The sequence below is a fragment of the Peromyscus eremicus genome, chromosome 16_21, assembly GCF_949786415.1.
Source record: "Peromyscus eremicus chromosome 16_21, PerEre_H2_v1, whole genome shotgun sequence".
Lineage (NCBI taxonomy): Eukaryota > Metazoa > Chordata > Mammalia > Rodentia > Cricetidae > Peromyscus > Peromyscus eremicus.
The window spans coordinates 39647132-39669998 of NC_081432.1; the positions used below are offsets into that span (position 1 = coordinate 39647132).

The window sequence follows — 22867 nt, forward strand, 5'->3', positions numbered from 1 at the left end:
GGAAGCATCCTGTGGCAGCCTGAGCAGGCGGCCTGCTGAAGCATGATGCACCTTCTGTTTTGTGTTTGTTTTTAAGGAGAAGCATTAGCTGCATGCGGAAGAGCAGCACCTACATGGAGTCTCTGCCTTGGATGGTTGCAGAAAGCCTCTGCTGACTAAGTGAGAAAAATGCAGAAGAGTTTGCAGACAGATGCCATTACCGATAACCAAGTTCTTAGAAAAAGAAAAAGGAAGCGGACAGAGACGGTGAACTCCGAAGATGCGAATAGTACGGTGGATAAAGCACAGGTTGGTTTTCTGTGGCTTTGATTTCATCTCCTTATCTAGCTCAAGCACCGTCTTCAATCCCTGCCCTTGCTTCTTGGCACTTTCTCCCCTTTTCTTGTAATTTGTGTTTATTCTTTACTCAGCTGAGAGAATATAGTTTCTATTCTTTTTAAGCTTGAGTTAGAAACACAGTCAACAGGCAGTCTTCCTGCTTCATTTCAGCCAGGACCAGGTATGTCATTGTTGAAATTTCGTTTGCTGTTCTGTACAGCAAAAGATCATCAAACTGTCTGAAAATATTTCCCCTCCCAAAGTACTTTGCGGAAATTGGTATATTTCTCCATTAAGACGTACTCTTTGCTCTTCGGTTTAGAACCTAGATCGTGGCCATCCTCACCATCCCATTCCCTTGTCCTATACTTTGGACAACTAACCAACATGTTCACTTTCTATTTTTATTTATATGTCTTTATACAGTCACACATTTGTACACGTTTTGTAATACATGTAGCATGCTACATTCGCACGTCCTTAATGTTTTAAATATTGCACTCTGATAACTTAAATATTTTAGGAGTGAACAGTGATGTCTCCCTCATATGTGCATCTCTGATCCACGCTCTTTGTACCCACTTCACACCCACTATTGCTTCCCTGACCTGCCTGCATTTCTTTATTTATAATGAAGTGTGACTTCCCATACGCACTGCCATGGGCTTTGCTTTTCTACTTACCGTTACAAGACCTTCCCATGGACAGGCAGCTTTTCCTTTTACAGGCTCCGTTCCCCTGCTGTCTAAATGCACCATCCCTGAGGTAGCCATCATCTGTGGAGTGGTTTTCAGAATTCCTCATCTTGCAATGCACACTGCGCTGCAAAATACTACGTGCATATCATGTCGTGGCACCTGGATATCGTTGTATGAATCTTAATTCACTTCTGATTTTTCAGTAAGCACTGCATTTTCCAAAAAATACTATAAGACTTCATATTATGAGAAACATATAAATCATAAAACGTGTTCTGTAGAGAAACAAATTAACATTACCATCAGCTTATATGGTTATCCATTTTGGGTTTTTTTCTAGAGCTAAAACAAGTAAAACCCATTGATTTAGCTTAACTATCTCCCAGCAGTTGGTTCTAGCTGTAGGAAATACACAGGAGGATGACTTGTGGCTTGGGAATTGTGTGTTGGTTTCTATTCCTTTCACTAGACATTATAAGACTGCATGGATTAAACGCATTTGTGGTCAACTCCACGTCACCAATAATGCACTCGTGTCTCACTGAGAAAAGGAATAAGGCATTTCCTCCCCAGGTCGTTTAACCAAGAGCGAGTCCAGATCTGAAGTCTCTACTTCATGCTCTCTCTGTCACCTGTCTGGATGTTGTCTGAGCCTGAAGGCTGTCTTGTGAATCTGTCCCTGTGTGTCTGTCTTGGGCATCTGTCTTCTCTGTGTGTGACTGTCTGTGTCTGTGTATGTCTGCTGTGTGGCTGTGGTGTGACTCTGTCCCTGACAAAGGGCTCTGTCTTTATGGAACTGTAGCTGGGGTTTTGCTGTGTCCACCCGGCTCCTGCAGCCACTCAGACCCAGTAAACACACAGAGACTTATATTACTGATAAACTGTATGGCCATGGCAGGCTTTTTGCTATCTAGTTTTTATATCTTAAATTAACCCATTTCTATAAATCTGTATCTTGCCACATGGCTCATGGCTTACCGGTATCCTTACATCTTGCTTCTCATGGTGGCGGCTGGCAGCATCTCCTGACTCAGCCTTCCACCTCCCAGAATTCTCTTCCCTGCTTGTCCCACCTATCCTATACTTCCTGCCTGGCTACTGGCCAATCAATGTTTTATTTATCAATCAACTCAGAGCAACACATTCACATCATACAGAAAGACATCTCCAGCAATGGAAGAGCATAGAAAGCATCACAGGGGTAAGAAATGGGACACTTTACAGAAATATTTGACAGAGTTTTGCAAGTCACTGGCTCCAACTGATCCCAACTGACCCATGTAGCACAAATCTTAGAAGGTCTTGTTAATAAAAACAAACCAGGAGCCAGGTATTGGGGTCAACACTGGAAGATCAGAAAAGCAGAACAAGCCACAGCCACCTCGCCTTGCCAATTCCTCAGCTGATCCTGTTTCCTCAGACTGGAAGCCTCTCAGTCCTCATCCAAATGGATCTCAGCTTAACTGTTGCTCAAAAGCCTAAAAGCTTAACCCGCTCTAGTTCCTGGTTTTCACGCCTTATATACCTTTCTGCTTCCTGCCATCACTTCCTGGGATTAAAGGCGTGTGTCACCAAGCCTGGCTGTTTCCAGTATGGCTTTGAACTCACAGAGATCCAGACAGGTCTCTGCCTTTGGAATGCTAGGATTAAAGGTGTGAGTGCCACCATTTTCTGGCCTCTATGTCTATCTAGTGGCTGTTCTGTTCTCTGACCCCAGATAAGTTTATTAGGGTGCACAATAGTTTGGGGAATACAACATCACCACAGACCCAGACTACAAACAACTACACACGTGGTTTATCAAACAATATCCATAAACAGAGGCTTTCAACCTTCATGGTAGATTTTAGAAAGTTGCTTCCAACCTCTGTATTGGCTGCCTTCAGCAAATGATACACATACATTACTCCAGGTCAGAGGCATGAAAGAATACATAATGTAAGACGACAGCTATGCATTAGCTTAGGTCGGGAAATCCAGCTAATTCCCATGTAAGCTAATCCAAGGCAAGTAAGGTTGACTGTTACATTCTTCTCTTAAAGGTAGTTTTTTTTTAATTTATTTTTGTTCGTTTTTGTTTTTGTTTTGTTTTGTTTTGTTTTTGAAAAAGGCAAAGTACACAGTTAGCAGTCTTTAGTCTTAAGTGACCTCAAGGTGTATTATTAACTCTGGCTGAGGTCCAGCAAAAGCTTTGGTCAGGTAGACTGTAAGAGATATTTTCACAATACTGCATTGCCACATAAGATGGTTTTCTGAAGCCTCCCCATCCACCCAGTCAACATGCCCAGGGGCAATGCACAGGCCTTTTTACATTCATACTTTCTTATCAATATCATCAGTATTAATATTATCGGTATCAGCATTAATATCCGTATTTCTGATTTTCATCAGATCTCTTATTGTAACTTGCTAGCATGGGCTTGAAGATGCGCAGGGGTAAAATAAGCACATGCTCTTGAGGCCAGCATGGTGCTGTCTTTGGAACTTTGCTGTCCTCAAAATCTTAATACCTTTCCAAACTACATAATTCTGTTTGTTTCCATTGCAATTCACTCCAACCAGAGATCTTATTTGGTCAAAGATCTTGGGCCTGAAAGCCCTTATTACATCTGTGTTCAGGCTCTTTTCTCTCCAATTGATAGCAGTTACCTAAAGGCCTTATGAAACAAAATACTTGAAGGTATCCCTTGACTCCAAAGCATCTCATGTGGGCTGGATTCCATCATCAGAGATCACACAGGAAGGCTCTTGAGAAAACAGGGTTAAAATCTACCTGCTGTTGACCTGGGGAAGTAATTGTGGAACATTCCTCTAATCTTGAAGATTAGCCTGACATGGAAGCTTCGTGGTGCTGAAGATTCTCACAGTTGATCCATCTTCTTCCTCAACACACAGCTTTGTCTCTAACAACTAACTCCTAATGATTTCAGGAAAAAGATTCAGGTAGGAAGCTTTCATTCCTTTAAGGTTGTGGGCCAGTCATGGCACATATTGTTTCTGATCATGAAGGAACTTAGATGTGGCCACAGTGAGTAGCATAAGAGTCTGGGAAGTGAAGTCTTCAGCTAAGAGCTGTGTGTCCCCGTCCGTACCTATTTCCATGAAGGAGTGAGAGAACATAGCTACTTAGACACAGTGAGCACTCTCTTCCTCTGCCAACTTTCCTTTGGGGTTCTGGCTCCATTCTGGTGGATTTTCCCATTCAATTCTCATTGTTTTGCCTATTTAGAAATCAGTCTGTTGTAATGAAGTTTGAAAGATAACAAATTCTTCCAGTCAATTCCGCATTGTCTTCCTTCCTCCCTCCCTTCCTCTGGTGATCTTGCTTGAATTCCTTTCTTACAGGAACTTTCTAAAAGTTGCTAATAAGAATAAGACCAATTACTATCCATAGAATTCTTGTCTGAACAGGCAGTTTTCAAACTACCTTTCATTTACATTTAATCAAATGCATGGTTTTTCCCCTAAGATTTGCACTTATAATAAGAGTACATTAGCTATGGTAATTTTCATTACTATTGTATATATTGCATTCATATATATCTACACAAACTCACATATAAAAATGAAACGCATATTTATGTGTTTGTGAGAACTGAATATACGTATCACAAATCATACAAAGGTTTGGTTACATTTTCCTGTGACTGATCTCATCAGGCTTTTGAGTCTCTGTTCCTGCTTGAGAAGACCAAACCAAAACTCAAATCAAACAATAAAACCTAAGCTTCTCCATTCACTGTGAGACATCCCCTTTGGGCTGTTGTTAATACTGTTTTAGTCACTTCACGATTGAAGCTTCAATCAATCCTACATTCTTCTTTCCCTCCTCCACTCCACTGTTTTCCTCGGGAAGTGATCCAGGTTTGGGGAAGGCTTGCATATCATCTCAGCATTTGGGGAGGGACGTATCTCTTCTACCAAAGTTCTTAATGTCCCTGACTAGTCCCTAGGTATCCATTAGTGTTCCACCCTTCCAGGCCCTTTGGGGATTCTGTTGGCACCACCCCCACGCTTCGCCAGCTTGGGACCCGTGGCCACCTTCCACAGTGGCACTTTGTGTAGTCTCTCGCTACATGCTGTCTTTTATCAGTTCCCTCAAACACTTGCCTATCTCCTGACTAGGACATCAGGACCCTTTGGATTTTCTAGCTGCTTGGCATGAGCTCTGGAGAGTCTGGATGCTGGTTTTCACCCACTTGTCTAAACACTGGTTTGACTGTTTCTGTCTATGGCCCAGAGAGGCCACGTGCTTCCCTGAAGTTATGCTGGACCACGAGGCTCTTCAGAGACTGTAGGGTACACTGATAACAAGCAGGGAGGTAGTCTGTGGCCCCACTGTCCCTCCTTACATGGATGTTCACCTCCCACGTTCCCACTCCTGAAATTCTGCCAAAAGAACCAGTGAAGGTGGAACACAGACATTGGACTTTGACTTTCTGAAATTTTTGTTCTTTATTCTCCAGGCTCCCACTCCAAGCACCAGAATGCCTTATAGCATGAGCTTTCCCTGTGCCATGGCCTTTCTCTTTTCTATTCTCAGGCTCTTGTTTGTTTGTTTGTTTTTCAAGACAGGGTGTCTGTGTAGCTTTGGTGCCTTTCCTGGAACTCGCTCTGTAGACCAGGCTGGCCTCAAACTCACAGAGATCCGCCTGCCTCTGCCTCCCGAGTGCTGGGATTAAAGGTGTGTGCTACCACTGCCTGACCTCAGGTTCATTTTTTTTAAATTTTCATGCTATATGCATCTGAATTTTTGTGTTTATATGTGGCCTTAAACACTGTAATTTCCAGACACACACACATAATGGCTCTTATATGTGTATTTGTGTGTATACATATGTGTGTGTACACACACACCAGTTTAGTAGTTTGTGGTTTGGTTTTTTTTTTTTTTTAATCTCATCATTGTTTGAGACATTTCCAATTATTGTCTCACTTTTGACCTCAAAAGCTATTTGTAAAACTAAAAAATAAACCAGGGCTTTCTTTTGGGTGAATCTGTACTTTCTTTTCTCTGAGACAATAAATCAAAGAATGAGCTTTGTGGCAATCCCAATAGAGAAACTGTGAATGCAAAGTAGAGAGAAGGAAAGGATGGGAATGAGCTACAGGGGAAGAAAAGCCTATCACATCTTACCACAGTAACAGAGATGGCAAAATGCCTACTGTACACAGCCTAGTATTAGATTTATAAAGATCAAATCCCAAGTTCCCTAGAGCAGTGGTTCTCAACCTTCCTAATGCTGTGACCCTTTAATACAGTTCCTCACGTTGTGGTGACCCCCCAACCATAAAATTATTTCTGTTCCCACTTTATAATTTTGCTACTGCTATGAATTGTAATGTAAATATCTGTGCTTTCTGATGCTCTTAGGGAATCCCCAAAGGGGTCGAGACTCACAGGTTGAGAACCCCTGGCCTAGAGTCTAAGCTTGGGAGAAGAAGCCTGAGGAATAGAAAAGGAAAAGGTTCTAACACAAGGAAAGCTTCTGATACACACAGTGATAGCAGCACTGCTGTTTGGACAGGGAGACTGAGGAATAAATAAATAAATAAATAAATAAATAAATAAATAAATAAATACTTTGGACAGGGAGACTGAGGAATAAATAAATAAATAAATCCTCTTTTCCTATGCATGTGTTTATTTAAAGAGTGACCTTGTTTCCTGGAGTCAAGTGATCCCCCTGCCTCAGCCTCCTAAAGAGCTGGCAAGTGTGTGTGCCACTTACTGGCTTGTTTACTTCTTAACTGTCCAAATGATACATTGTACATTTACCTCTGGAACTTGCTTGTTTCACTCTGCATTGTACTAACATTGATTCTCTGTGGCTCTAATTTATCCACTGTCAGTGCTGGGTAAATCCCACTGTCTGAGTCCAGCCCAAGTGCCCTGTCCCCTGTCATGTGACTTATCACTGTCATGCTGTGTAAATCCCACTGTCTGAGTCCAGCCCAAGTGCCCTGTCCCCTGTCATGTGACTTATCACTGTCATGCTGTGTAAATCCCACTGTCTGAGTCCAGCCCAAGAGCCCTGTCCCCTGTCATGTGACTTATCACTGTCATGCTGTGTAAATCCCACTGTCTGAGTCCAGCCCAAGTGCCCTGTCCCCTGTCATGTGACTTATCACTGTCATGGTGTGTAAATCCCACTGTCTGAGTCCAGCCCAAGTGCCCTGTCCCCTGTCATGTGACTTATCACTGTCATGCTGTGTAAATCCCACTGTCTGAGTTCAGCCCAAGTGCCCTGTCCCCTGTCCTGACAGTAGACACTTGGATTGCCTTCAGATTCTCACCGTTATTAATCTTGCTTCTGTTGGAAGTCTTGGACATGTTTTCCTGTATGCACACACAGATCCGGGGATCATTGCAAGAGCACAGGAGGTAAATTTTAAACTTCACAGGAGAGTATCACAGTGTTTTCCAAAGTGGTGGGCCAAGTTCTCTTCCTGCAGCAACGTATAGAGAATTTCAATGATCCATGCCCACTCTATTTAGTTTTGTCAGATTCCATGGTTTTTGCCCAAATGGTAATTGATGATTTTGACCTTATCTCTGCTCACTAATGAAACTGAGTATCTCTGTGTCTACTGATGAGCCATATACGTTTTCTGTTCTGTAAAATGCCCCCTTCATATCATTTGCTCACTTTTCCATTGAGTTTGTTTTGATTAACAACACTGCAGATATGACATTATATTAAATGTAACATATATAATGTATTACATATAACAAGACCACAAACATCATATTATAGCCAATTTTCAATTGGTTCTTATTGTCTTTTTCTCTGTTTAGTGTGCCTATGAATAAAAGTTCTTTTTAAATATTGCAATTAGAGATTTTATATCTTAAGAAATGCCCACTCCAAGTTTTAAATTATGTCTTTTGTATAATTTTTGCATATGCTTTTGATGTATAAATTATTAATGTATGCAGGGATTTGTATGCAACTGTGTGTGTATATATGTATAAATATGTATGTGCATGTGTGTGAGTATGCATGTATATGTTTATACATGTGTAAGCACCAACATATGGGTGTATGTGTGTATGAATCTCTGTCTGTGTGTGAGTGTGTATGTGTGTTAGTGCATGCATGTGTGTTTAGAATGAGGCGGGGACCCATTTCTTTACCTGTTTTTCCAAGGCTGAATGGGCCAGCAGCATTTTAGCATCCTTGGTTGAGCGGATCTCACTTCCCTGGTGAGCTGCCAGCCCACTCTATCATACATCCAAATTTTCAGGCTCAGGCATCTATTTCTTAACCTCTCTGTCCTATTTCTTGGCAATGTTGTCTATGTCTGTCCCAGCACCAAACTGAATTATTCTGTGAGACTTCCTCGGCAAATTCAAGTTGTTATTAAAAATTCACAATCACTCAGTTTGGTGCTGGCATACAAGCGTGGGGTGGCTTTAAAGGAACTGCAAGGTGTCTTTGGTTGAATGTGCCTTGTGTTTTAGAGAGGCCCGTATTCTGGAAATGCCTTCCTGCCTGGCGAGAGCTCCAGCGATGATGAAACTCCCTTAGCAGAACTGTCCAAGGAGGAACTTTGTACCAAAATCAAAAACCTGAAAGAAAAACTGACGAACATCCGGAAGGAGAACAGCCGACTTCGGCAGTCTTTGGTCATGTTACAAGGTAAACCTCAGAGGGATTGGCACTTCAGACAGAAGGGACAGTGTGTGATTGGTGTAAAACGTTGGATCATTGTAGATCAGCAGTTAAAAATGGAAAAGAAAAATCAGTTCCCGAGAGAGCTCCAAAATTACATTTTAAGAAATCGGTCCGCAGCAAAATTTAAATATGGAAGCATTAAGTCATTGCACACATAATTTAGATTGTCTCACAATGTCCCAAATCTTGTATTCATTTAGTAGTGTTCAATAGCTATTTACTGAATTTAACTTAAGGTGTTTACATGCTGGGCCCCAGAGGGGGAAAAAATCTAGTCAGGCCAAACAAACATGCCGTGGTGTCCACCGGGACTCCTTCCACTTTTCCTTCAGGAAGACCCTACAAAGGGGACTGTTGTGATCAACTATGAGCCACTGATACCACTGGCTCCATGGGCTGCATGTGAGCTTTGTTTTGGGAACAGTTGCTTAAGAGCATGACTACAGTCTAGAAGCAAATAGAAAAGGGTCAGTCTAAGAAAATTAAAAACAAAAAAATAAACACACACACAAACAAAAACCTGGCTTGATGCTTTTCTCTTCTCTGTAGGATCTGTTTGTGTTCCAGTTTATTTTACAATGGTGTTGTTCTTTGGGTATTTGATATATGTATACAATGTATTATGATCATACCCACCTCCATTTCCTCCCCTCAGCTCCTCCCAGGCCCTCCCAGCATGCCCCCCCCCCCAACTTCATATTTATTTTTCAAGAATGATACGGCTTCAGGTCACAGTTCAGCCCTCTGGGCTTTATGAACTGCTGAGTATCTGGCAGTTCTCATATCTTCAACATCATGATGTGAAACTCCAAATACACAGAACGTTTTGACAGTGTGCTTCTGGGTCCAGAACTGGTACAGGTGGCACAGGAAAGAAGGTGAGGACCAGCCACCAGGAGGTGTCACGGCCATCCAGACTAGCCTGATAGCAGCTACTCTAGGACAGTAACTATGGAAATGAAGTGTGTAGTTCCATAGAAGGCTTGGGGACAGACAAGATGACAGAGGCTAGAACATGAGTGAAGTCGGAGGTTGACAAATGAGTCACTTGCCTAAGTGACTAAGATATATATCAAATTTAAGAATTTCATAGCCGGGCGGTGGTGGCGCACGCCTTTAATACCAGCACTCGGGAGGCAGAGCCAGGCGGATCTCTGTGAGTTCGAGGCCAGCCTGGGCTACCAAGTGAGTTCCAGGAAAAGGTGCAAAGCTACACAGAGAAACCCTGTCTCGAAAAACCAAAAAAAAAAAAAAAAAAAAAAAGAATTTCATAGCTGTAAAAACAACAAGCCACATGTGAGCAGAGGTGTGTTTATTCCATTAAGTAACCATCAGCCCCTTAGTTCTTTGCTTTAAAGATTGCGATTTTTGTAATTGTTGTTTTCTTTTGGTGACATTTTCAGAGAACAGAATTCCTGTTGTGATGTAATCTGCTCTCAAGCTTTGAATGTGCTGGAAAGCAAGGACAAAACATTAGAATAACTTGCTGGTCGAGCTCTGATTTAGAGTTATGTAGCTAGAGTTTTCCTGCCTTGCCCACAGTCAGGACAAATCTCTCTCACCTGCCAGTCCCACAGCTGCTCAGACCCAACCAAGTAAACACAGAGACTTATATTGCTTACAAACTGTATGGCCATGGCAGGCTTCTTGCTAACTGTTCTTACAGCTTAAATTAATCCATTTCCATAAATCTATACCTTGCCACATGGCTCGTGGCTTACCGGGATCTTCACATGCGGCTTGTCATGGTGGCGGCTGGCAGTGTCTCCCTCACCCAGCTTCCTGTTCTCTCAATTCTCCTCTCTGTTAGTCCCGCCTATACTTCCTGCCTGGCCACTGGCCAATCAGTGATTTATTTATTGACCAATCAGCAACATATTTGACATACAGACCATCCCACAGCAGGGTTATACACTTTGATTTCGGTCCCAAGTGTACTCACTAGCTATAGCACGTTGGTGTGTCCTCTTTCTCTGCCCTCTCCCCCAGTTTCAACTTCCTCATCTACAAAATGGGTCAAAATGTGTTGTTTCCTTGTTACTATGGGAATTGGATGAAACAAAGATAACTTCTATACCCAATGCCTAGCACAAGCTGGGAGATTTGGGAATGGTAACTTATTATTGCCTTCATCTGTTTTTTGTTTGTTTGTTTGGTTGGTTTTATATTGACTGCAGAAGCAGAAAGAGGGAGGGAGAGAGGGGGAGAGAGGGAGAGAGGAAGGAAAAAGAAAGCTATAGTAACTCAGACTATGGGAAGTCCAGCCCCTCTATAGCCCACTGCCAGGGTCCGAGAAGAATCTACAACCAGCTGATAATCTAATCTTTGACAATATTAACTGAATCTAGGTACACGAAACTCTTAGCCCATACACTTTATTCTTCTGAGTCAGTTCTCTCTCTACACAGCTTCTTTTCTGCCCTCATGCTTAGCTCCTCTCTGTCCCTTCTCTTCCTGTCCTCTCACAGCCCTAACTAAGCTCTTATGCTCTTGATCTCATCTTCATCCTCCATTCCTCCATCTCCCATGTTTCCTTCCTCTCCTCCTCTCCTGACCTCATTCAAATCCACCTACAATCTGCAAAAACTTTTTCTTGCTCCTCTCTTGTCTGGCTGTGCCACATTCACCCTACCATCTACAGAAAACTCTGCCTTATTCCTCTCTCCTCCAGCCATGCGACTCTGTCTGGACCAGGAATTCTGCTCCAGTCTTTACTGCACCTGGTTATGCAAAAAAAAACTCTTTGGTCCTGAGTCAATAGCTCTGGAATTCCTCTAGGCCTGACAGAAAGAGATGGTCAGAGCTTCATTTGCACAAGAAACAAAGTTATGCATCTACATGCCCACATGTCTCCTAGGCTTTGTAGGGGTGTTACCTAGTTCAGATTAGCAGTAGGTCTGAGAAGCTTATACTTTTACTGGTAAGGCCTAGTAGTATATGAACGCACAAGAAATTCATAGCAGAAGACAGCTGATATATTAAAAGCTGAATAATGCCAAATATTCCCTGAATATGGCTTTCCTCTAGAAAAATTCCTTGACCTTTCTAGGTATAGCTTTATTATATACAGCTAAATCTCTATAATGTATTCTTGAGGCTTGCAACCCTATAGAGGGCTGAAGAGATAACTTAGCAGTTAAGAGCACTGACTGCTCCTCCAGAGGACCCAGGTTCAATTCTCAGTACATACATAGAGGCTCAAAGCCATCTGTAACTCCAGTTCCAGGGTATCCGGTGCTCTTTTCTGGCCTCTGAACACCAAGCACACACATGACACAGACATACATGCAGGCAAATACTCATACACATGAAATTAAAAAATAAATAAATAAAAATAAAACTTTTAAGTCATTTGATTCTCCACCTTCTGCCCTACTTTTCTCCTTTTATCCATGGAAAAACTCCTGAAGTCGGGCGTGGTAACACACGCCTGTAATCCCAGCACATAGGAGGCAGAAGCAGGAGGACCAGGAGTTAAGTGTCATCTTTGGCCACACTGAGATGCTGTCTCAAAAAGAAAAATTTAAATTGCCTTGGTCGCATCTGTTGATTCTTGAGACTAGTTCCTTGGCCACTGGAGGGCTTTGTTCAAAAGTGCTTGCTACCCCCAATATCTTGAAGTATTCCCTCTATTTTCCTATAGCAATTTCAGTGTTTTGGATTTTGAATTAAGATATTTGATTCATCTTGAGTTCATTTTTGTGCAAGGTCGGAGTTAAGAAACTAATTTCATTGTGCAGTGGTAGAATCCAGTTTTGCCAACACCATTTTATTGAATGGGTTGCTTTTTCCCATTGCATGTTTTTACCACCTCTGTCAAAAATTTGATAACCTTAGTGTAGTTGGTTCTTTTTGCTCTTTCTACTCTTTACTCCTTGCTCTTTGCTTGGGGGGGGGGCACTACCCAGCTTCCAAATAAATCACACACAGAGGCTTATTCTTTCTTATAAATGACCAGCCTTAGCTTGGCTCATTTCTTGCTAGCTTTTCTTAGCTTTAAATTATCCCATCTACCTTTTGCCTCTGGACTTTTACCTTTCTCTTGCTTCTGTATATCTTACTTTCACTCTTACTCCGTGACTGGCTATGTGACTGTGTGGCTGACCCCTATAGTCTTCTTTTTCTCATTTTTATCATTTCTTGTTCTCATCTTCCCAGACTTCTCCTATATATTCTCTCTGCCTGCCAGCCCTTCCTATCCTTTCTCCTGCCTTGCTATTGGCCCTTTAGCTATTTATTAGACCAATCAGGTGTTTTAGACAGGCAAAGTAACACAGCTTCACAGAGTTAAACAAATGCAACATAAAAGAATGCAACACATCTGTGCGTCATTAAGCAAATATTCCACAGCATAAGTGAATATAACACACCTTAAAAAAAAATTTTGCACAACACCTTAGCTTTATCAGTCTGTTTCCAAGTCCCCTGTTCTGCTCTGCTGTTGTAACTGGTTTTATGCCTGCACCAAGGCTCTGTAGCATAGTATGAGGTTAGAATCTGTGATACTCCTAGAAGAGTTCTTTCTTCATGAGATTGCTTTGGCTATTCAAGGTCATTTCTGGTTCCATGTGAATACTCCTGTTGGGTTTTTCTAAATCTGTGGAGTACAATATCTGGATTTTAAGGACTATTGTACTAAATATGTAAGTCAATTTTGATATATAGCCATTTTTATTACATTAATTCTACTAATCTAGGGAGGTGAAAGGTCTTCCTGTTGCCTAGTGTCTGTGATTTGTTTTTTCAATGTCTTAAAGTTTTTTCAATTTGGAAGTCGTTCACTTCTTTGGTTTAGTTTATTCCTAGTTACCTTATTTTTTGGAGCTGTTATGAATGAGATGTTTTTCCTAATTTCTTTCTCTTAGAGTTCATTGTCAGTATACAGTGGGACTACATGAAAATTAAAAGTTTCTGCACATCAAATAAACTATTAACAGAACAAGTAGCCCACAGGATGGGAGAAAATCTTTACCATATACTTCAGACAAAACACAGCAAAAATTAAACACCAAGGAAACAAAACAGCCAGGCAGGAAATGATGTAATGAAGTGAACAGCCAGTTCTCAAAAGAAATACAACGGGCTGGTAACTATTTTTTACAGTGTTTAGTATCCTTATTTATGAGAGAAATGCAAATTAAAACAACTTTGAGATGTCACCTCACCTTATTCAGAATGACTGTTATCAAGAAATCTGTTATCGGCCGGGCGGTGGTGGCGCACGCCTTTAATCCCAGCACTCGGGAGGCAGAGCCAGGCGGATCTCTGTGAGTTCGAGGCCAGCCTGGACTACCAAGTGAGTCCCAGGAAAGGCGCAAAGCTACACAGAGAAACCCTGTCTCGAAAAACCAAAAAAAAAAAAAAAAAAAGAAATCTGTTATCAAGAAGTCTGACAAATGCCAGAAAGAATGTGGGGAAGAAGGTCCTTTACTCGCTGCTGGGGAAGTAAAAACCAGTGTAGACATTATGGAAATCTGTTTGGAGGTACCTCAAAAAATTAAAAACAGAACTACTAATTATGACCCAGTTATTTCAGTCCTGGGTGTAGACACAAAGGACTACATCCTGCCACACAGATGAGCCCACACCCATGTTCACTGCAGTAATAAAGAAACAAGCAGTCTATGTAGGCGGGACAAGGAGGAGAATAAAGCTGGGAAGTGGAAGGCTGAGTCAGAGAGACACTGCCAGCCACCACGATGAGAAACAGCATGTGAAGATGCCGGTAAGCCACGAGCCACACGTGGCAAGGTATAGATTAATGGAAATGGATTAATTTAAGCTGTAAGAACAGTTAGCAAGAAGCCTGCCACAGCCATACAGTTTGTAACCAATATAAGTCTCTGTGTTTACTTGGTCGGGTCTGAGGCTGTGGGACTGGCAGATGATAGAGATTTGTCCTGCCTGTGGGCCAGGCAGGAAAACTCTAGCTACAAATGGCGCCCAACGTGGGGCACGAACCCACGACCCTGAGATTAAGAGTCTCATGCTATTGGACACACATGCCTTTAATCTCAATACCAAGCAAGGAAAACCTGGAGGCCTATACAGACAGGCCGTGACGAGGTGGTCATGTGGTTGGGTTTACAACCAATGAGAAGGCAGAACAGGAACACTATATAAAGACATTAACACAGGGGTAGTGAGTTCGGAGAGGTAGGACCACTGCAGGAGGAAGGGTAAGGTTTTAGCTCTTAGCTCTGACCTCTTGGCTTTCTTCTTTGCATTGGTTCTGTGTTTCTTATTTAATAAGAAGGTTGGTTACATCTACAAGTCTAGATGTGCATTAGCAGAACACTGGACAATGAAAATGCAGTGCGTGGACATTATGGAATATTATTCAGCTGTAAAGAAGAATGAAATGTGTAGGGAAGTGGATGTGCCTGGAAATTATAATGTTACATAATGTGACTCAAACTCAGAAATGACAAAAGGAGACCAGAGAGGGTCATATTAGGTAATGAGGAAGGGTGCCTCCCCCTGCCTTAGAGTGGATATGTGAATTCAACATTCAATGCATGGAAGTAGCAAGAACCATTTTGCCATCCAAAAGAATCCCACATTGTTTCTCCTCTGAGGCAGTGCTTGGGAAGATTGATCCTTCTTTTTATCCCTCTGACCATCAGTGCACTAGGAGTTAGACATAATATTATGAACACATTTGCCACAATGACCAGCAAAAAAAAAAGAGAAGCATTTTATAACCTCGTACTTCTTCCTTTGTTCTATTGAAAACCATATCAAATGAGTCTATTAATAGTTACTTCATATGTAAATTATATTGCTATAACTAAGATGAAATATAGGATTTTTATAAAAGGAGGAAAAGAAAAGACAAAGAAGGGAGAGAGATGGAGGAGAGAGAGAAAGAAAAGCCCTTTAAAAGGTGTTCGTATACATACTCTCTTCAGTTTCCCATCAGATATTATTTATGGGCCCCATTTGAATCAAGTTCTTTTAATCCCACCAGGATCACTGTCCTCCGATCACCATTCCCCATGCTCCAGTGTTGAGTGCAGCAGGTACAAGATGCCACAGCCTGAAAGGCTAAGGACACAGGAAAGTTTTTTGATTCAGTTCCAGAAGCTAGAATTCCAAAATCAGGGTGCCAGCAGAGGTGCTAAGGGAGGCTTTCCAGGCCTTTGTCTAGCTTCTGGGTAGTCATGACTCAAGGCAGCCATCTGATACCAGTCTTCCCATAATGTTTCTGTCTGTAATCATTGGGTATTAAAAAATCCATCCATGAGCTTTGATGCTCTGCAGTTAGTCAGACTTTCTGTTACTGAGAAATTCTTAAATCGAGAAACTCCGTTTAAGGGAGGGAAGATTTACTTTGGCTCACGGACTTGGAGGTGTCAATGCACGGTCAGATGGCTCCATCGCTTTGGGCTCAAAGCAAGATACAACACTTCAGCAAAGAGAGCATGGTGTGTCAGAGCTGTTCATCTTATTAGCAACCGGAAGAACAGAGAGAAAGGAGCAGGAACAAGACGCATCCTTCCGTAGCATGACCCAGAGATGACCTACTTCCTCCACCAAGGCCCCATCCTACTGTCCACCACCTCCCAAAAACGCCCCATGACACATCAAGGAATAAACCTACTGGTGACATTAGAGCTCTCATGACCCAGTCACTTCACAAAAGGTCCAGGTCTGAACACGCTGCATTAGGGACTATGTCTTCAATACATGGTCGATGCCAATGTGGGGACACTTCATACCCAAACCACAGCACGTACCTAGACTTTCCCAAATCCTTGTTCACCAAGACTCATTATTATCATAAACAACTCAAGAGTCTCTCCTGACCCCCTTTCTGTCTCCCTTCCTCATGTAGATTCCAGTTCTCAAGCCAAAAAGCCACAATGTCATCCTCTGTTTTCTATATTGTTTTCACTGTTTACACTCAAAACAGTTCTACAACTCGATCTCTTTTCTCACAACCACTACTGCTAATCGTTGTTAAAAAGAAACTTTCATTATTTTGTGTGTAAGGGTGTTTTACCTGCACGTCTGTCTGTGCACTGTGTGTGCAGTGCCCAAAGAGGCCAGAATGGAGAGTCAGATTTTCTGGAACTGGAGCTACAGACAGTTGTGAGCCGCCATGTGGGTGCTGGGAATCGAACCCAGGTCCTCTGGGAGAGCAGCCAGTGCTCTTAACCACTGTGCCACCTCTCCACACAGGTGGTGCTCTTCTTTTTCAAGCTACCATTATCTCCCACACAGAATTTATGGCAGCCTCCTAATAATTCCCCATTTGCTCTCTTGCTCCTAGGCAGTGTATCCTTAACACGTAGGAACAGCTCTGTTAGTTATAAATCTATTCATGTTACTCCTCAGCTTAACTACCGCTGTCTCCCACCCACTACCCCACAACCCCATCCTGCCACACACACACACACACACACACACACACACACACACACACACACACACACGTGAATTCCTAGTCACTCGTGGAGAAATGAAATTCCTTTCATCTTTGAAGGACCAGGGCACTTTCCTCCCCTCAACTCTCTGGCTTTTTTTTTTTTTTTTTTCTCTCTCTCTCTCTTCTTGGTGTGATCCAGCCACACTGACCCACTAACTTTCCCTCTAAGAAGAAATCAACCTTGTCTTCACCATCTTTATTCCCTCTGCTCAGAAACTTATTCCTGGTACCTCTGGCTTGAACCTTCCTTTGTTATAGGTCTATACTCGAAACTCCCCCTTTATTGGGCTCCTTACATCTAAATTTCAGTGTCTTTTTTTCCCAGGGATTTTTCCACCTCCTCTCCTGCCCTCTCTCCCCTTGGACAGTTATACATTCATTCAATTGATTATGCTTCTAATACCATCTGCTCATCTCTCCTTGCTCCGCCAGATACACACTTACCAGAATGTAACACTTAGAAACAAAGTAGTAAAGTTGTCTGTTGGGTGGGCTCTGGGCAGCTGGAGAGTCAGGAGCTGCCAAAGCCTCCTGCAGTATGTTTTCATGTCTTCACTCTACAGCAATGTTGTGTCTCAGCACTGTGCTAAGTACCTAAGACAGTCAGTGGAAAAACTAACGTCCCCGCTGCCATGGAGCCAGTGTTTATGTGTGTCATAGTCATCTGTGTGGAAGGAGAGCAGGGACACAATAAAAAACACAATATAGTAAGTTATTTAATATTTTAGATAGTGTTAAAACTCATTGAAAAAATAAAGTGGTAAAGAAAGATTGGGATTTAAGGGAGGGGGAATATTTACAATTTTAAATAGCGTGGTTATAATTGACCTCCTTGTGAAGCTATGCCTAGGAACTAGAAAGACACCAGAAGATTCAAATCCAATGCACAGTCCTCCGACAGTGTGGATATAGAGCATCCTCAAATAGGTTTGTGGGTTGAAAGCTTCTTTTGTACCTGGTACTGCTACTAAGAGATGATTGGCTCAGGGGAACACTAACTTCATCAATTAATTATTCCACTGGTGAATTCATACTGAATGGGCTATGTCCCAGCTAGTTTTATATCAGCTTGACACAAGCTAGAACCATTTGGGAAGAAGAAAACTCAACTGAGAGTATGACTTCACCAGACTGGCCAGTGGGCAAGCTCGTGGTGCATTTTCTTGATTGATGATTGATGTGGAGGGCCCAGCCCATTGTGGTTGGTGCCACCAACTAGTCAAATGGTCCTGGATGATATTAAAAAAACAAAAACAAAAACAAAAAAACAGGGTGAGCAAGCCATGGTGGGCAAGCCAGTAAGCAGCACTCTTCCCTGGTCTCTGCTCCTGTTCCTGCTTCCAGATTCCTGTCCTGAGTTCTATCCTGCCTTCTTTTTATAATAGACTTATAAGATATAAGGTAAAATAAGCCCTTTTCTCCCCAAAGTTACCTTTGCTCATGATTTTTATTATAGCAATAGAAACCCTAGCTAAGACAGACTATTAGTGGGTGAAGCCTGGTTGAAGAATGGAGGACATTGAGGCTGTGATTGAAGGGTGGATGTGAGCCCTGGTCCTTGCTGTTCCCTCTACTGCCTAAATGCCATGAGGAGAGCAGCTTTTTTTCCGCCCTGCCTGTCTGTTACCATGTTTCTGCAGTGGCCTAAAAGCGACAGGGCCAGCTGACTGTGGGTGAAAATCTCTGAAACAGTGAGCCAAAAGAAATCTGTCCTCTCTTTAACCTGTTTGAGTCAGATACGTGGTCACAATGACCAAGATTTAACCAACTCAGATTCTAATAAGGGAAGGGTCTGAGAAGAGAACACATGTCATCTCACATGCAGTAAGTTTCCCAGCAAGTCTTTAAAGTTAGAATCAGGTCGAGCAGTGGTAACGCACACCTTTAATCCCAGCACTCAGGAAGCAGAGGCAGGTGAATCTCTGTGAGTTCGAGGCCAGCCTGGGCTACAGAGTGAGTTCCAAGAAAGGTGCAAAGCTACACAGAGAAACCCTGTCTCAAATTAAAAAAATAAAAGAAAAAAAAAAAAGAAAAAAGAAAAAGAAAAAAAAAGAAAGAAAATAAAGTTAGAATCAGGGCTGTTTGTCGATGGATCCCACTAAGAAGAATAACAGAATATATATGCCATTGTGGAGCAGCAAATGTGGGCATGCTATGCGTGTGTGAAACCTTTGAAGCATCCCTATCCGATACAACTGGCAAGCGCATGCCATGTGAAAGGCAGTACGTGGTATTCCATTTGTGCAGCCAGGAAACAGTCCACCTAAAACCCAACTCTTCTAATAAAGAAGATTCGGGAAAGCCGCATAAATCACGCTTTTTCTCAGCACTTAAATATCTCAGAAAGCTTAAGTTAAACATTATAATCCCCCTCCCATCTTGAAATGCAACCAAAAGTAAATGTAGAATAAACAGGAGCATAAGAATCAAGAAAACTGTAGAAAAGATCGCAGATATAAATGTTGTCAATGAAACTTTAGAAGCTGAAAAGCAGATGATAAATGCTGACTGACTTGAGCTGGTGAAAAGTGAAAGTTCTCAACACCGTGACTGAGGTTGTGGCCAAGGACAGCAGTGGACAGACTAAAATAAAATAAGCCAAAATCATGCTGCCCAATTGATAAAAGCTATAGGAATCGCACTTCTGAGGAGGTAACGGCTTGAAAACCAAAGGGGAAACCCTGCATGCAGACTCATTCAGAACACAAATTCATCAGTACACTATCATTTCTGGACCACATCAGAAGAAAGCGTTTTCTTTCAAGAGAGGCTGAGCCAGAGCTGTGGACTCAGGGACATTTAGCGCATCTTAGAAAAAGGAGTGTATGATTATTTGAGAAATTATGTTGGCGTAGGCTGATAACATAACTCAAAGGGTTAATGTATGTGCCACAAGCCTAGTGACCTGAGTTTGATCCCCAGAACCACGTGGTGGAAAGAAAGGACTGACCACTGCAAGGCTTTCCTCTGACCTTCACATGTATGCACACATGCATGCACATGCACACACAAAATAAAGTGTAAAAAAACTGATGCATGAAAACGTTCTCGCATGGGAAACAGAGGAAATAAATATGAGGCAGCTATTAGAAGAAAAGTCCACTATGGGAAGGTTCTGTGTCCGTGAAACAAGAACAGAGCAGTTCTAAAAGTGAATATTCAAAGAACCAGAATTTAGGACCTCAGTAGGCTATCTGGAAGTGAAAGTTAAGAGAATATTACGGATATTAGAGCAAGAAGACAAAGAAAAAAGAAATAACCATTACTAAGCAAATACAGCATTAGTCCTGACACCCAAACAAGGGACTTTAAAAAACAGAAGGGGTAGAAATTGTTTTAAAGAATCCATACAGTGTCTTTCTGGAACTGCGGGGTATGCATTTCTAGATCAAAGGACGCCACCTGAAGACAAATACGTTTATATACTTGAGCTACAGATGTAGCTCAGTGATAGAGTGCTTAGCCTGCACAAAGACCCAGAACCAATCCCTTATACCGTAAATGAAAATGAATACCTATTTTCCCGTAGTAAATTGTACTCTCGATTATAAATATTGATTAGCAGTTATGAATATTAATGATTTTAACTTTAATAACATTTACATTTAAATTTAGGCATATTTTTAAACATTTCATGAGATTACAAACCACTTGGATCCCCATATAATGAATTAAAATAGTTGCCCAAAGCATTGTGAAATTTCAGAACAAGCATGTCCGAGGCCAAGGACGGGAATCAAAATGGCCTTAGATGACTCACCAGCAATCCTGGAACTTCCCCAGGGGCCAAGCAATATCTTCAATAGTCTAAGGGAAATGACTTCATTCTCTATCATGTGAAACGGTGAACCCAGTAAAAGGGTAATAGAGCAATATTACAGAAAATCTCCAAAATACACCCTGCAGACTTTCTACTTTGAGAGCCAAATGAGAGAGTCATCCCAGAAAGGGGAAAAACTATGGTACCCAGACAACTGTGATCCATCTTAAGCAGGGTATTTGTTAAACCAGCCATCCTGTTAGAGTATGCAGGGATGGCGGAGGAGAGTGCGGATATGTTTGTATGTATGAACTCTGTGTGTTTCCCTGTCAGAGGAAGAATTTAAAGGAGGCTGCATTACATTATTACACAGATGAAATACCCTGAATCTGAAAAAAGTCAAGGAATAGTTGCATATGTAAATTACAACAATGTAAAGTTGTAAAGACTAATCCATAATTAACAAGTAAATGGATTGGTCTGAGTAACAGGAGTAGGGAGGGGAGGGTGGAGGAATGCTGGATGTTAAGCCTGATCGTATTTAAAGAGTAATAAATCCTTGCCAGTGAGATGGCTCAGTGGGTAAAGGCCCTGCCATCTGTCAGCTTGGCAATCCTAAATTTGATCCTTGTAGCCCACATGGTAGAAGAGAACCAATTCCCACAAGTTGTCCTCTGACCTCCACACGTGTGTATACACACACACACACACACACACACACACACACACACACACACACATTGAGGGGGAGAGATTAAATATATAAAATAAGAATAAATTCCTGGTAGGAAATAGACATCCAATATTTAGAACTACCATTTTTTAAATTATTTTCTTATATGCCAGAAATTTAGTGCATTCTTAAAAAGAGACAAAGAGAAAAAACTAACTCCTGTCGATCACAAGTAGCTTTAAGTATCGACTATTACCCTAGTGTAAGTGTGTGGGATGTAAATGAAAACATACAACTGAGAAATATACAAACCTATATAAACTGAGAGGCGTGTCACAGTCAAAGACAGGAAGAGAGATGCCAGTTCGTCCTGAAGAAGCTAGTAGCTTGATTCCTCAGTCAAAATGCCAATGATCATTTTGTTGTTCATTTGTTTGTTTTTGAGCCTCCTGAATGCTAGAATGGCAAGCGTGAACCACCACATCCGGCTTATTTGGTGTTGGGGGTCCAGCCCAGGGCTTCATGCATCCTCGGCAAACACTATGCCAACTAAGTGACAGCCAGATCTTTTTTTTTTTTTTTTTTTTTTTTTTTTTTTTTTTTTTTTTTTGGTTTTTCAAGACAGGATTTCTCTGTGTAGCTTTGCGCCTTTCCTGGAACTCACTTGGTAGCCCAGGCTGGCCTCGAACTCACAGAGATCCACCTGGCTCTGCCTCCCAAGTGCTGGGATTAAAGGCGTGCGCCACCACAGCCCGGCGACAGCCAGATCTTATGTTTGCTTTTAATAATTGGCCAAACTATTCTTAAATCAATCTGAGGGAATAACAGCTTGCGCAAGGCTACACAGAGTAGATGGATGGCAGGACAGGTTACCACACAGTTAGAGGTGAGGGGCAGTCAAGAGCTAGCCATTCAGTGGGCAGAATGCACATCCCCCTAGAGCCTAATCTAGAAGGATCGGGACAAAGAGTTTAGGAGGATGCGTTTGAGGGAGGGCTAATACCACGTTCGTAACCCTGGCTCCATGTCAGGCTGCTGCTTCTTCCTCTTGAACTGGTTTTCTCCCCGTGTTCTGGTTTTGTCCCTGCAGGTTATAAGCTGGAGAGACTGAGTTACTTGTCATCCAATTTTTCTCTCAGTCTGGATCTTGCTGGCTGCACCCATTAGAATCTTTAACACATTTTCCTGTCCTTCTGTTTGATGTAGATCTGAAGGCTCATTCAGGCACAGTTGGTTTCTACCAGGTGGGGGTGGTTTCCACCTGACGATGACTACGCAGATTCATTGTGTTTTAGGGGACTGCTGAGC

The 22867-nt window shown here is 42.0% G+C and overlaps 1 protein-coding gene across 1 annotated transcript in view; it reads left to right on the top strand.

Annotated features, from left to right (window-relative positions):
• Positions 1–84: 84 nt before the first annotated feature.
• The window catches only part of Bend6 (BEN domain containing 6), a 34204-nt gene continuing 11421 nt past the window's right edge, over positions 85–22867 (top strand). The window contains exons 1-2 of the mRNA XM_059282073.1: positions 85–288; positions 8482–8659. Of these exons, the coding sequence (XP_059138056.1) occupies positions 169–288; positions 8482–8659 (298 nt within the window). The 5' untranslated portion in view covers positions 85–168. The remainder of the gene's footprint in view (positions 289–8481; positions 8660–22867) is intronic.